The 13,895-nt window shown below is 38.5% G+C and overlaps 1 protein-coding gene across 2 annotated transcripts in view; it reads left to right on the top strand.

Moving 5' to 3' along the window:
* sh3yl1 (SH3 and SYLF domain containing 1) overlaps positions 1–13,895 on the top strand; it is a 51,910-nt gene that overhangs the window by 4,578 nt on the left and 33,437 nt on the right. For both annotated transcript variants that reach the window (XM_012962690.3, NM_001113912.1), the window contains exons 2-3: positions 11,192–11,302; positions 12,815–12,928. In XM_012962690.3, coding sequence (XP_012818144.1) covers positions 11,192–11,302; positions 12,815–12,928 — 225 coding nt within the window. The remainder of the gene's footprint in view (positions 1–11,191; positions 11,303–12,814; positions 12,929–13,895) is intronic.

The raw sequence follows: 13,895 nt of genomic DNA, 5'->3' as shown, positions 1-13,895 counted from the left end.
CATATCTAATATAAATGAGACTAATGACACACCCACATCAATATCAGTGTGCAGCTTAAAGTCTTATTGATTGAAAGCAATACCTTTTTTTCTGCAAAATAATATACAAATTAGACTTTGGTTTGGTATGAGCCCGACAGTATTAGGGGTATTTAGCGGAATAGCACTTGAATACTTATTTTCACTCTTAGACCAGCAATGTGGCAATTATGCCAAGTGCCAGAAGGCTATTGGGATTGGCTTTTGGGGAGTAGTGATAGAGGCAAGGCATTTAAAGGGAGTCAGACGATTTCCTTTTTTCACCCTGAAAAATCCAAGCTTGTAAAACAAAAAGTTCAGGAGATAAGAGCCAAAAATCTTTTTTTCAGAACCTGGAGGGGTTCATTCATTAACACTGAGCAAATCTGCAGGTAAACAGGGAGTTTTCCTTCCATTCACCTAAAATAAGCATGCAATGTAAATACGCCGAACCAAGAAAAAATACTTTCTCATGGTCCACTCCAGACAACTATAATCCATCATTCCTATCTATACTGGATTTCTAAAACATTCACTGCTGTAAACTAGAGTAAACTAGAGTAAAGTTACTATAGTGGCAAAACTATCCTGTTGGGTTTATTTAATAGTTAAATTAATTATGGTAATCCAAATGACAGAAAACCCCTTATCACGAAAACCCCAGCCCCCAAGCATTCCAAATACCTGATCCCATACATGTGGAGGATTTTTAATAGGGCACAGGGTTTTGTTTGAAACCTATATGAAGGCGTGTGTTGAAACTATTCACCAGCTTGTATTTATTGGACTGGAAAGGCAAGAAAATCTGGTCTATCCTTTGTCCTGTTGGAGGTTACAGTGCTACTGAGTGTTGAGCATCTTGGTATGTGACCTTAAAGGGCCGGTTAATTTAAAATGTAAATTTGTTGTTGTGCAGCGTCTGACTTGGAATTGAACTCCTGTATATTTTTCTAGGATTTACTGTTGCTGGCACAGGGTCAGCCAACATGAATAGGAGAAGGCCTGAAAAGAAAGATTAATTTTAAAAAGAAGTATAAAATGAAATCCTTGCACTTAGTTTTTTTCAGTTGCAGGCTGGAAACAGGCAGAGTGGGAATTCAAACAACATACAAAATAAACAATGAACACCAACTGAAATTAATTAGGATAGGTTGCTTTGTAAAATTATAATAGTTAATGTAAGGGTGCACCTTTATGGAAACATACTTTTTGTGTTTGCATGATCCCATGTTTGAAGTAGAGATTGGTAGCCCCAAAAATCTTGGCTTAGAGGAGAGCTTCCCCACAGGTTCAAACAGTGAACAGGGGATCCCAGCTTAGACTAAAGAGGGAAGGATTTAGGGTCAGTGCTTATTTACTGGAAGTCCAGCCTTAACCCTTTCACTGCCAGCCGTTTTGAACATTTTGCACTGTTTCACTTTAGGGGCCTTTCCTTGGGGGGACTTTTAGTTTACCCAGGAAAACAATATATTGTTTTTTTCAGGACAACCTAAGCTTTTAAAATATGGTAGAATTTTTGTGTAATTCCAATTTTGTAACAAGATATAGGCCTCTAAATGTCTAAAAAATGAAAAAAAATTATATTTTCCATAATATAAACACACATACCAGAAAAAAAAATTATTTTATGCATGAAAATACACCTGATTTGGAAAGTCCCATGTCTCCTGAACGTGCCAATACCAAATATATATAGGTTTATGGAGATTTCTCACATGTATAGGTCAAAAACTCCCAGCAGTACACTACCAAATTTCCAAAGCACTGCTCCAGAAAGCTGCATACTTTAGATTTTAAGGCCAAAAATTCCGCTAACAGAAAGTTTATCCCAGAAAATGTTACATTTTTAGAAAGAAGAGATTCTGGGGAATCCAGAATAGGCACAACTGTCTGTCTACTCCAAACTATCAAGTCGCAATGCTTTCCTAAAGTTATTGGTTTTTATCAAAATTTGTGAAATTATTTTAAAATCGCTTCAAAGCTTCCAGTCTATAGTATCTTAACTCCTAAAGGTCATAAAGTACCCAAATAAAACACCCTAAATATGAATGCCAGGGGTCCACTGAACAGTTTGATGCCCAATACGTATAGGTTTAGCTAAGTATGTGGCATGTAGGGGCCCCAATGTGAACATACACCCATATGCACTGTCATTTCTGTCATTTCAGCTTCTGCAAAATCAACATTTACATCATTACATGTGGGATAATGCTAGTAAAATGTACATTCACCCCAGAAAGCCATATATTTTTGGAAAGTACACATTCCCCCGAATCTAAAATGGGTACCCATGTCTTTCTACTCCACAGTACCAAGCCGCAAAGCTTTCCTAAAGTTGGCAATTTTGATAATATTTCCAAAAATCCACTCAAAGCTTCCAGTTTCCAGCATCTTATCTCCCACATAACATTAGGTACCGAGATAAAACACCCTAAATATGAACGCCAGGGGCCCACTTAACAGTTTGATGCCCAGTATGTATAGGTTTACCTAAGTATGTGGCATGTAGGGGCCCCAATGAGAACATACCCCCATATGAACTATCATTTGTCATTTCAGCTTCTGCAAAATCAATACATTTACATCATTATATGTGGGATAATGCTAGTAAAAAGTACATTCACCCCAGAAAGTCATATATTTTTGGAAAGTACACGTTCCCCCGAATCTAAAATGGGCACCCATGTCTTTCTACTCCAAAGTACCAAGCCATAAAGCTTTCCTAAGTTTGATGATTTTTATGGCATTTCCAAAAATCACCTCAAAACTTCCACTATACAGCATCTTATTTTTTACAGGTCATTAGGTACCAAGATAAAACACCCTAAATATGAACCCCAGAGGTCTACTGAACAGTTTGATGCCCACTGTACATAGGTTTATCAAAGCACATGGCACTTAGAGACCCCCAAATATACCTTGTGCACACTAATTTCATGGCTTATCTTTACCTAATTCATAAACACATGGCAGTTTTATGAGGGGTAGAAGCTGCAGAAATGTAGGGTGACCCCTAAAATCCCTATATTTTTGGAAACTACACATTCTGACAAATCCAACAAGGGTAAAGAGTCCTTTCTACAGCAAAGTACCAATCTGCAAAGCTTTCCTAAAGTTAGTAGTTTTTATGACATTTGAGAAAATCGCATAAAAATGTTGAAGTTTGCCGCATTTATCTCACACAATTTCTTGCGTACAAAGGCAGCTCACCCCAAATAGGAACACCAGAGGCCTACTGAACAGATTGATGCCCAATATGCATAGATATACCAAAGTCTGCGGTATGTACTGACCCCAAAATGAAAATAGCGCATAAGGATTTCTCGCCTGCCAGCTCAGCTTTTGCACACAGAGCCCCCTGACAGCCTATTATATGCAGTAAGACCCCCAAACTACACAGGGACCCCCAGAAAACCATATATTTTTGGAAAGTACACATTCTGATAAATCCAACAAGGGTAAAGAGTCCTTTCTACACCAAAGTACCCATCTGCAAAGCTTTCCTAAACTTAGTGGTTTTTATGACTATTGAGAAAATCGCATAAAAATGTTGCAGTTTGCCGCATTTATCCCACACAATTTCTTGCGTACAAAGGCAGCTCACCCCAAATAGGAACACCAGAGGCCTACTGAACAGATTGATGCCCAATATGCATAGATATACCAAAGTCTGCGTTATGTACTGACCCCAAAATGAAAATAGCGCATAAGGATTTCTCGCCTGCCAGCTCAGCTTTTGCACACAGAGCCCCCTGACAGCCTATTATATGCAGTAAGACCCCCAAACTACACAGGGACCCCCAGAAAACCATATATTTTTAGAAAGTACACATTCTGACAAATCCAACAAGGGTAAAGAGTCCTTTCTACACCAAGGTACCCATCTGCAAGGCTTTCCTAAAGTTAGTAGTTTTTATGACATTTGAGAAAATCGCATAAAAATGTTGCAGTTTGCCGCATTTATCTCACACAATTTCTTGCGTACAAAGGCAACTCATCCCAAATAGGAACACCAGAGGCCTACTGAACAGTTTGATGCCCAATATGCATAGATATACCAAAGTCTGCGGTATGTACTGACCCCAAAATGAAAATAGTGCATAAGGATTTCTCGCCTGCCAGCTCAGCTTTTGCACACAGAGCCTCCTGACGGCCTATTATATGCAGTAAGACCCCCAAAGTACACAGGGACCCCCAGAAAACCATATATGTTTGGAAAGTACACATTCTGATTAATTCAAAATAGGTAAAGTTATTTTTGTACACCAAAGTTACACATGGCAAAGCTACGCTAAAACAGATCAGGAATGCTAATATAGGGATAAAAATGTGCAAATCAATGAAACAACAAAATAAGTCGCACGACAGCATAATTAGTGGTCAGAATATCTGATCCAATAGTCACGCTGTCAAAATAAACAGTTTTGGGGGGAAATAAAAAAAAAAAAAAGAAGTAAAATTAAAAAAAAAATTAAAAAAAATTAAAAAGTTTTTGTGAGTTTGTGTATACATGTGCACATGTAAAAGTTGTGTGACAGTGTGTATATGAGTGTATATAAGTGTATATGAGTGTATATAAGTGTGCAAAGTGGAAAAAAAAAAACCTGTGCTAAATTGTGTTGTATGTGTGTATAACAGTATATAAATGTATATAAATGTGTGTAAGTGTGTGTAAAAGTGTGTATAACTAAAAATAAAGTCACACTTACCTGTCTGAAGGTCAGATCGGTTCCCTGCTTCTCCTTCCTGCAGTCGCCGAGGAAGTAGGTGGGAGGCGGCTCTGGGGGGGGGAAGCAGGAAGCTGTACAAGCAGCAGATGCGATGCGATCGCATCTGCTGCTTGTAGGATGGTCCTGCGACAATCGCATCGCAGGACCATCCCCCCCAACCCCCTCGGCTCATTGCCGAAGGGGTTGGGGGCACATCTGTCTCTCTGCACCGGCGGCTTTTGCCGCCGATGCAGAGAGAAGCGCTAAGGGAGAAAGAACGTAGGTACTACGTCGTTAGCAGGCAACTGCTTTTTTTAAAACGACGTAGTACCTACGGTCTTGGCAGGGAAAGGGTTAAAGCCAGTTTGGATGAGTTTTGGGGATGAGAATTTTTTTTTGTTGCCCTTGATACGTCTGACTTTATGTTGGACCTCAATGGGAACTTAAACCCCCAAAATCTAAAAAGAACCCTAAGTTTTAGAGTGAAGCCAGCTGGAAAGTAACTCCTGCAATTTTACGTAGAATTCAGTAGCGCTTAAAAGTTCGGAAAACCATTGCCCATGAAAGAGCTGTGTCTAACATTGATTTTAAATGACAAATGCCTACATTTTTGCTGCTATTCCATCAGTCTGGGTCCACAGTAAAAGGGATAATTCAGTTGCTACAATGAATCATAGATGCCTTGAGTAGCATGCTCGAATAATGATAAAGTGTAAGAGCAATTCAAACAAACTAACAGAAATATACAAATAGAGTTTCACTCTGTAGAAGAGAAGGGATTTTCTTAAGATGCTAAGAACAAAGTTAATTTCATGTTAGTAAGGGCTCTTTTGTTAACGAAACAGTAACACCATAAATTAAATTTTTTTGAAATATAGATATGGGATCCATTATCCGGAAACCCGATATCCAGAAAGCTCCAAATTACGGACAGCCTCTTTCCCATAGACTCCGTTTTCATCAAATTTTTTAAATTTATTTCCCTTTTCTCTGTAATAATAAAACAGTACCTTGTATTTGATCCTAATTAAGATATACGGTAGTTAATCCTTATTGGATGCAAAACTATTTTATTGGGTTTAATTAATGTTTCATTGATCTTTTAGTAGATTTAAAGTATGGAGATCCAAATTATGGAAGGACCCCTTATCCGGAATACCCTTGGTCCCGAGCATTCTGGATAATGAGTCCTATACCTGTAATAAAGGTATAATGTAGTGTTGCCCTGCACTGGTATAACTGGTGTGTTTGCTACAGAAACGTTACTATAGTATATATAAATACCCTGCTGTGTAGCCATGGAGACAGCCATCACAGGTTACATAGCAGATAACAGATATGCTCTGTTGAAAATAATGGGGCTTTATCTGTTATCTGCTATGTAACCTGTGCCTTTTCTCCTTTGAATGGCTGCCCCCATGGCTACACAGCAGCTTTGTTTATATAAAGTATAGTAGTGTTTCTGAGGCAAACACACCAGTTGTACCAGTGCAGGGCAACAGTACATTATATTGTAGTTAATTAATGTTTCTACACTTTCATATTTTGCATTTACTGTTCCTTTAAAGGGGTGGTTCACCTTTATGTTAACTTTAAATAGGTTATAGAATGTCCTATTTCTAGCAGCTTTGCTATTTGTCTTTATTATTTTTTTTTTCTAGTTTTTAAATTATTTGCCTTCATCTACATCTTTTCAGCTTTCAAATTGATACTATTTATTCTTTATATTTTTATTCAACCCCCCCCCCCTCCATATTCAAACCACTAATGTAAACAAGACCCTAGCAACCAGATAGCTGCTGAAATTCCAAAATTCCAAACTGGAGAGCAGAATATCATTGTATACCTTGTACTAAACAGTAATTTAAAGGTGAACAGCCCCAGTGTCAGACACTGGGAAAAAAATGTAAGTAACGGGGTGAGGATAGACCAAATTAGCCTGTTATCGCCCACTTTAGGTGGGCATATTGGAAGAAGATCTTGACATGTATGACCACGTTAAAGCTGACCATACACTGAAAGATCTGCTCATTTGGCAACCTCGCCAAACAAGTGGATCTTTCCCCAGTATTCCTTCCTTGAGGAGGGCAATAATAGATCACATTGCCATGAGAATGAGGATCTCATAAATGCGCTGATGGGCTCCTAACCCCAATGGATTTTCATACAGATATGGGTCAGACAGACCTGTCTGATATATGTGGATGTATATGTGAGGTGCCAGGTCCGGTGCTCTGCCATACTGTCAGTTGGGCAGCTATGAAGTAGATGAGGAAAATGAGAATGTATAAATGTAGTATTAAGATGATAACATGGGCATATAAATTAACTATACCTAAAAGGGATATAGAAGATAAATTGTCTTAAAATAATCCTTTTGGATTAATTGTACAAAAAAACTTTTTTTTTTTAAATAATTCTATATTCTATTATTATGTATATGTGTAGGCATTTGTGGCAGGTTGCATGGGCAGCTAATTAGGTCTAAAGTCACTACACCATTAATCTCTTTCCTGGGACGGGCAGGGGTGGCAAGTCCCTACTATACGTCTGTATAAGTAAGTGTGAGGTCAGGCGTTTGGCCGCCTTTGGCAACCTATGATGTATGGCAACAATCAAAATACCATGATACTACATCTAGATCAGTATCACAACTTTGTGCCATGGACCTTATGTAGCACATTAATCATTACATTTCTTCCCCCGCATTGTTCTGATTTTCTTTCTGTTCTGAAGATCAATGCCAACAGAGATGTTTTTTGACAATTATTTAATCTTTTAACTTGCTGAAATTAATTACCATATGAGCAGGACTAGACAAGTTATAATAAATGGAGATGAAGGGAAAGTTAGTGCACCTCTTAAAAAGTTGACAGCTCTCATTGAATGTGGACTCGGAGTTATTGGGGGTCATTTATCAATACTGGGCAAAATTGCTCATGGGCAGTAACCCATGGCAACGAATCAAATTGTTGCATTCATTGTACTACCTGCAGCTGGCTAGAAAAAGCAATTTCCTGATTGGTTGCTTTGGGTTACTGCCCAAGGGCAAATTTGCCCCGTGTTGATAAATAAGCCCCAATCTTTCAAAAAAACTTTGCCGTACCCATGTTTTCTCATTTAGTTTGAATAATGCTTCTTATGTGCCAGTGTTCTGTTTAATTAAAATGCACACAATGTTTCTTTTTTTTTTTTCCTTTATCCACACTATTTTTTTACTAAAACAAAATATCTGATAATAACCTGAAACGGTTTCCTTCCATTGCAACTGGTAAAAGCAGTTATAGTTGTGCGGCTGGGTTAGAATGTTCTCTGTGAAACTGAAACATTTACAAGGGTGTGATGGGCAGTCATCTGAAAGTCATGCAACAAATTTGCAAATGTTTTAAGCTGGTCTTTATCAAGAACACTTAGTGGCATGTAAAATTTTAAATTTACTATTGCGGTTTTAGCTGTGTGCTGCTGGGAACTCCTGCTCCAGGGCCAGTCTCATTTCAGAAAGAAGCAAATTTAACATATGGGATTTTTCTTTATTCTGTAGCCATCATTTTCCCTTCAGTGGTGACAGATGCCTCAGTTCCTGTGAATTATAAGGTACCAGAATTGGCAAGCTCCACAGTAAGGATGTGCTCTCTGGGTAATACTGTAGATCTGCTTCAGGATGGAAAGATAGAGGTTGGGACACCAGTTGTCCATACTCTGCATTGATGTTGCACAGGCTGACCTCCCAGTTGTACATCTTACAGTATCTTATATGCCACCAATTTATTTCAGTCATTTTGTTGGCTGATTTCAATGAGTGGTGCCTACTTTTTCCCCCCTAAATTCCAGTTATTAAATTGTACTTCTGTAAGTCATAATGCAAATGATGGTGTGTTGACGCACATGCCTCATAAACCTATTAATTAAACAGTCAGCTTTTCTCCGATAGACTCTTTGCTGACTCACGCAGACTCCATATCTTCTCCTTCCATCAACAACTGACAGTGGAAATGAAGCCTGGTCCCAGCAGAACAGTCACTAATCATTGCATTCGAAACACATCAATTTTGTGAATCCTCTCGGCAGAAATTGTTTTTGCGTTGCTTTCCACTTTAGTTCTATCCTGAACGCTCTTTGCATACATAATAAACAATTATGTACATTTGTTATAACTTGTTTAAAATCTGCTACTGACAGACGCACCTTAAATAGGCAAATGAAAATTAATGCAAGTTGGAGACAGATCAATTCAAAGATCTTCATTATCTGTGTTCATATACAGGTGTTGGATCTGTTATCTATTATCCAGAAAGTTCTGAATTATGGGAAGGCCACCTTCCATAGATTCCAATATAAGCAAATAATCCTCATTTTTAAAAATGACTTCCTTTTTCTCTGTAATAATAAAACAGTACTTTGTACTTGATTCCAATTAAGATGTAATTAATCCTTATTGGAGGAAAAACAAACCTTTAATGTTTAAATGATTTATCAGTAGACTTCAATCATGGAGATCCATATTATGAAAAGATTACTTATCGGGGAAACCCCAGGTCCCCAAGCATTCTAGATACCTGAATTAAAATGCCATAAAAGCCTCCTTATGGATTTAGACATCCTAGTTAGACAGTTCTAAAAAAGACAAAAAAAACTTATTTTTTTTAATGGAAACCAATTGTAAGGCAATGGATGACAATTCTGTATCTATCCATGCCATGACTTAGATAAAACTATGTATCTAGCAGCACCTTACTTAGATGGAAGTAAAGGTGCCCATACACATTAAGATTCGCTCGCTTGGCGAGATCGCCAAGCGAGCGGATCTTCACCCGATATCCCCACCTACGGGTGGGCATTATCGGGGATCATGTAGGCTAATTCGATTGTTTGGCCCTGGGGCCAAACGATCGAATTATATTGGGGGCAATGGGGCAGTCCGTTCAGGGACCGCATCAACGAGCCGCTGCGGTCTCCGATCCGACCAGATTTTCTAACTTGCCCGATCGAGATCTGGGCGATTTTAGGCCAGATATCAGTCGGGCAGGCCCGTCGGTAGTCCCCATACATGGGCCGATTAGCTGCTGAATCGGTCTAAGGGACCGATATTGGCAGCTAGAATCGGCCCATGTATAGGGACTTTAATACTACTAACAGGGATCCATACAAAGAATAGTGAGAGCATGAACCAGCGTCTGCTACTCCTCTATGAAGCCAAAGCTGCTGCCTTATTATGGTCTGACTTCCTACAGTGAGGCTAGTGTAATTCTTGTTGACTAGCACAACCTTGTGTTACCAGGACAAGATGTCATGTCATGCTACAGGACAGATTTCATAAGCATGACATTTGGTAACATTTCACAGAGGGCATCAGTTTCAGTCCCAATTAAACAGAACAAAATTTACTTTCAATATAATTTAGAACAGTGATCCCCAACCAGTGGCAACATGTTGCTCACCAACCCCTTGGATGTTGTTCCCAGTGCCCCCAAACCAGGTAGGTATTTTTGAATGTCTGACTTGGGGGCACGTTTTGGTTGCATAAAAACCATGTATACTGCCAAACAGTAGGCTGCCAGTCCACATACCAAATAGCAAATAACAGCCCTTATTTGGTACCCCAGGTATATTTTTCATGTTTTTGTTGCTCCCCAACTTTTTTTACATTTGAATATGGCTCACAAGTAAAAAATATTTGGGGACTCTTGCTATAGGATTTGATTATCTTAGTATCTAATGGAAAAGCATCTACTACATGGGCAAAAACTCTTCTTAAATGTAAGGCAACTGAGACATAATAATTTTTTTTTTTTAACCGTCAATGCAGAAATTTTGTTAACGGATGAGATTTCATTAATTTGTACTCATTGTCAATATTATCCATTCAATCCCTTGTTTGGAGATTCATAGTATAATTGTCTAGTAAATGCATCGGTTATTGTAAAGGCCAATGATGTTTTTGACACTTTCAAACAATAGTATGAATAGCTTGCACTTCTCGAGAATTGCCAGTTGCAATTCAGAGTGGGGACCTGAAACCCCTCATGCATAGAACATTCCACCAGTGGAAAAACTCAATCACTCAAGGCGCTGGCAGGTCCTGCCTCATGTTCTGAATAAAGCAGAGTACACCTATTAACGTAGGGGAACTCGGAAGCTTCCACTGCCTCTGAAGGTGGTGGTCGTTCCAGGTTTCCACAGTGACTTTCATCTATATATACAGCACACTTTTACAGGGCATTTTTAAAAACAGTGTGGTCAGATCATAATAGATACAATAACAAAATTCCTTGCGCACACAACAATTTGTTGTGTGTGCTGGCCTTGAAATTTGTGCGTGTGGGTGATAAAACACAGCAATTTTGTCAGAAATTGCACTTTTTCGTGCTGCCTTTGCTGGTTGTAAATTACCTATTTACTGGTATCATAGGTCCTTCAATCCTTATTGTATTTACTTTGTGGTTTTATTTGTTTCTGTTTTGCAGTGAATAACCCAATCCCTTCAAACCTAAAGTCTGAGGCCAAAAAAGCAGCAAAGATTCTGAGAGAATTTACAACAATCAGCTCTAGGAATGGACCAGATAAAATCATTCCTCGTATGTAAAGTATATGTTTAAACACACAAATGCTCAATAAAGTTACCAACCTCACGCATTGTCTTTTCTTAACTGGGTCTTGGACAGGGGCATATTTTATGCTATTCACTTGTGTGGGTGACCCCAGAAAGCACTTGGTCATTTGTATAGCATTTAAAATGATATTTTACATTCTGTAGTTTAAGGGACATTTAACACCAAATGGTTAAGGTATGTAAGAGAGAGAAAAAAAAATGTGTGTGTATATATATATATATATATATATATATATATATATATATATACAGTATATATAATGCACCAGCCTAAAGGTTCAGTATCTCTATAACAGTAATGATCCAGATCCAGGTGTGTCCCCATCTTGGATTTTGCAAGGAGTGTCAGTGACACACTGCACATGCTCAGTGAGCTCTAGACAGCTGTTGGGAAGCTATGCTTAGGGGTCACAGCAAATCATCAAGCAGAAAATGAGGTTCATATGAAAATGAGGTTCAAATTAAAGCTGATGCTACAGAACTGAATGTTAAATTCTCATCCTAATTGCGCTGGTTTCAGAGGTTCCATATAATGATCTGTATTAATCTGAACAAAGAATTGGTTATGTATTGTGACATTTATATTCTATATATACAGTATATTGTGCATTGGCCTGGATGAAGGCACACACAGTGGAATTTTGTGCACAACTGCGTTTATCTACAGGCAAAATATCCACCACATATGGCAGTACCCTTAGGCTGCCACACTGTGCAGATCCCCTGCCAGCAGAGACCTGTGACCACCATTTACTTTAATAGCCTTTCTCTGAACACACTTTAGTGTTTTCAGACTGTATTCTACCATGTCTCCATAGCGATAGGCAGTTATCATTAAAGTGAAACTCAAGCCGCAAGGATAAGGGCTCTGCCAGCAGAGGATCTGCTCCTTGTGACATTGGCTGTACCAGTGAGGCTTATTTGAATGCCAGGGGTACTTTAGTTTGTGTTTAGTAAAACATATGATAACAATATGTTACAGAATATAATCTTGAAGCCTCCTGGGATAATTCTTTGAATGTCACACAGGCTTCTGTATCATGCAATAAAAATATGGCAGCATATACTTAATAGGCCATAAATAATTGCAAAAAGAGCAACATCTGTAATAGTATAGAAATTCTGGTTCTGTGCGATCTGTTTTCCATTATCTTTGTTTGCTTTCATATCTAGGCCGATATAATTTGCAGTATTAGACCATCCCCAGACATCTCTTTGTCCCAATTTTACTTTAATTTGGAATCGCGTGTGTGTTCTGTCAGTCTCTGTCTTGCCATTCGGAATGTTATTAATGATGCTAGGACTCAGCACTGGCCAAGAGCGCACGGGTATTGCTTGAAAATACTTCTACTTTGTTTACTTTAAACCCTTTAAATTCTAGGGTGGGTAATGTAATCAAAGTTGTAAAATAAAGTTACAAATATGAATTTATTTATAGAATTGTCAGTCATTAATGCTCCTGCTTTTGTTTGTTCAGCTCATGTTATAGCAAAAGCACAGGGCCTTGCAGTGCTGTCTGTAATAAAGGCTGGATTTTTGGTAACCGCGCGGGGAGGAAGTGGAATAGTGCTGGCACGCCTGCCAGGTGGAAGTAAGTTTTTCTAATGTTTCATTCTTAGATATAGAGTTGTTTCTTTGTTTTTTTTTATTTGCTTTTTGTCCTTTCAACTTACACACTAGCCTTCTGTATGGGATCTGTTATCCATACACCCATTATACAGAAAGCTCAGAATTATGGGAAGCCCATCTCCCATAGAGCACATTTTGAGCAAATAATTTAAGTTTTTAAAATGATTTCCTTTTTCTCTGTAATAATAAAACAGTACCTTGTACTGATCCCAACTAAGATATTAATCCTTACTGAGAGCAAAACAATCCTGTTGGGTTTAATAAATGTTTCAATGATTTTTTATTAGACTTAAACTATGGACATACAAATTACGGAAATCCGGAAAACCCCAGGTCCCAAGCATTCTGGATAACAGGTCCTATACTTGTATCAGATTTCTAATAAGGTATTCTTTGTATTCCATGTGAGGTGACTGATGCATTGTAGATGGGTTATTATTTTATAGTATTTTATAGTTCATCTCCATTGTCTCATATCAGTAGTAGGAGATGTGGTAAAAATAGGGTAAAGTAAAAATGAATCAGTGCCAAGATGTTTTGTAACGACCTAAGGCAGGGGTCCCCATCCTTTCTTACTCGTGAGCCACAGTCAAATGTAAAAAGACTTGGAGAGCAACACAAGCATCATAAAAGGTGCCAAATAAGGGCTAAGATTGGCTATTGGGCAGCCTCTATGCAAACTATTGGCTTACAGGGGGCTTTATTTGGTAGTAAATCTTGTTTTTATTCAACCAAAACTTGCCCCCAGGTCAGGAATTCAAAAATAACTACCTGGTTTGGGGGCACTGAGAGCAACATCCAAGGGGTTGGTGAGCAATATGTTGCCCCCGAGCCACTGGTTTGGGATCACTGACCTAAGGCAATCTGGATTTTAATAGTGGAAGATTATGGACACAAGTGGAAGAACACAAAGGGGCGCGAGAGTACTC

This window comes from Xenopus tropicalis, chromosome 5, assembly GCF_000004195.4.
Source record: "Xenopus tropicalis strain Nigerian chromosome 5, UCB_Xtro_10.0, whole genome shotgun sequence".
Classification (NCBI taxonomy): domain Eukaryota; kingdom Metazoa; phylum Chordata; class Amphibia; order Anura; family Pipidae; genus Xenopus; species Xenopus tropicalis.
The sequence above is the reverse complement of the archived record's forward strand: the minus strand, read 5'-3'. Positions and strand labels throughout refer to the sequence as shown.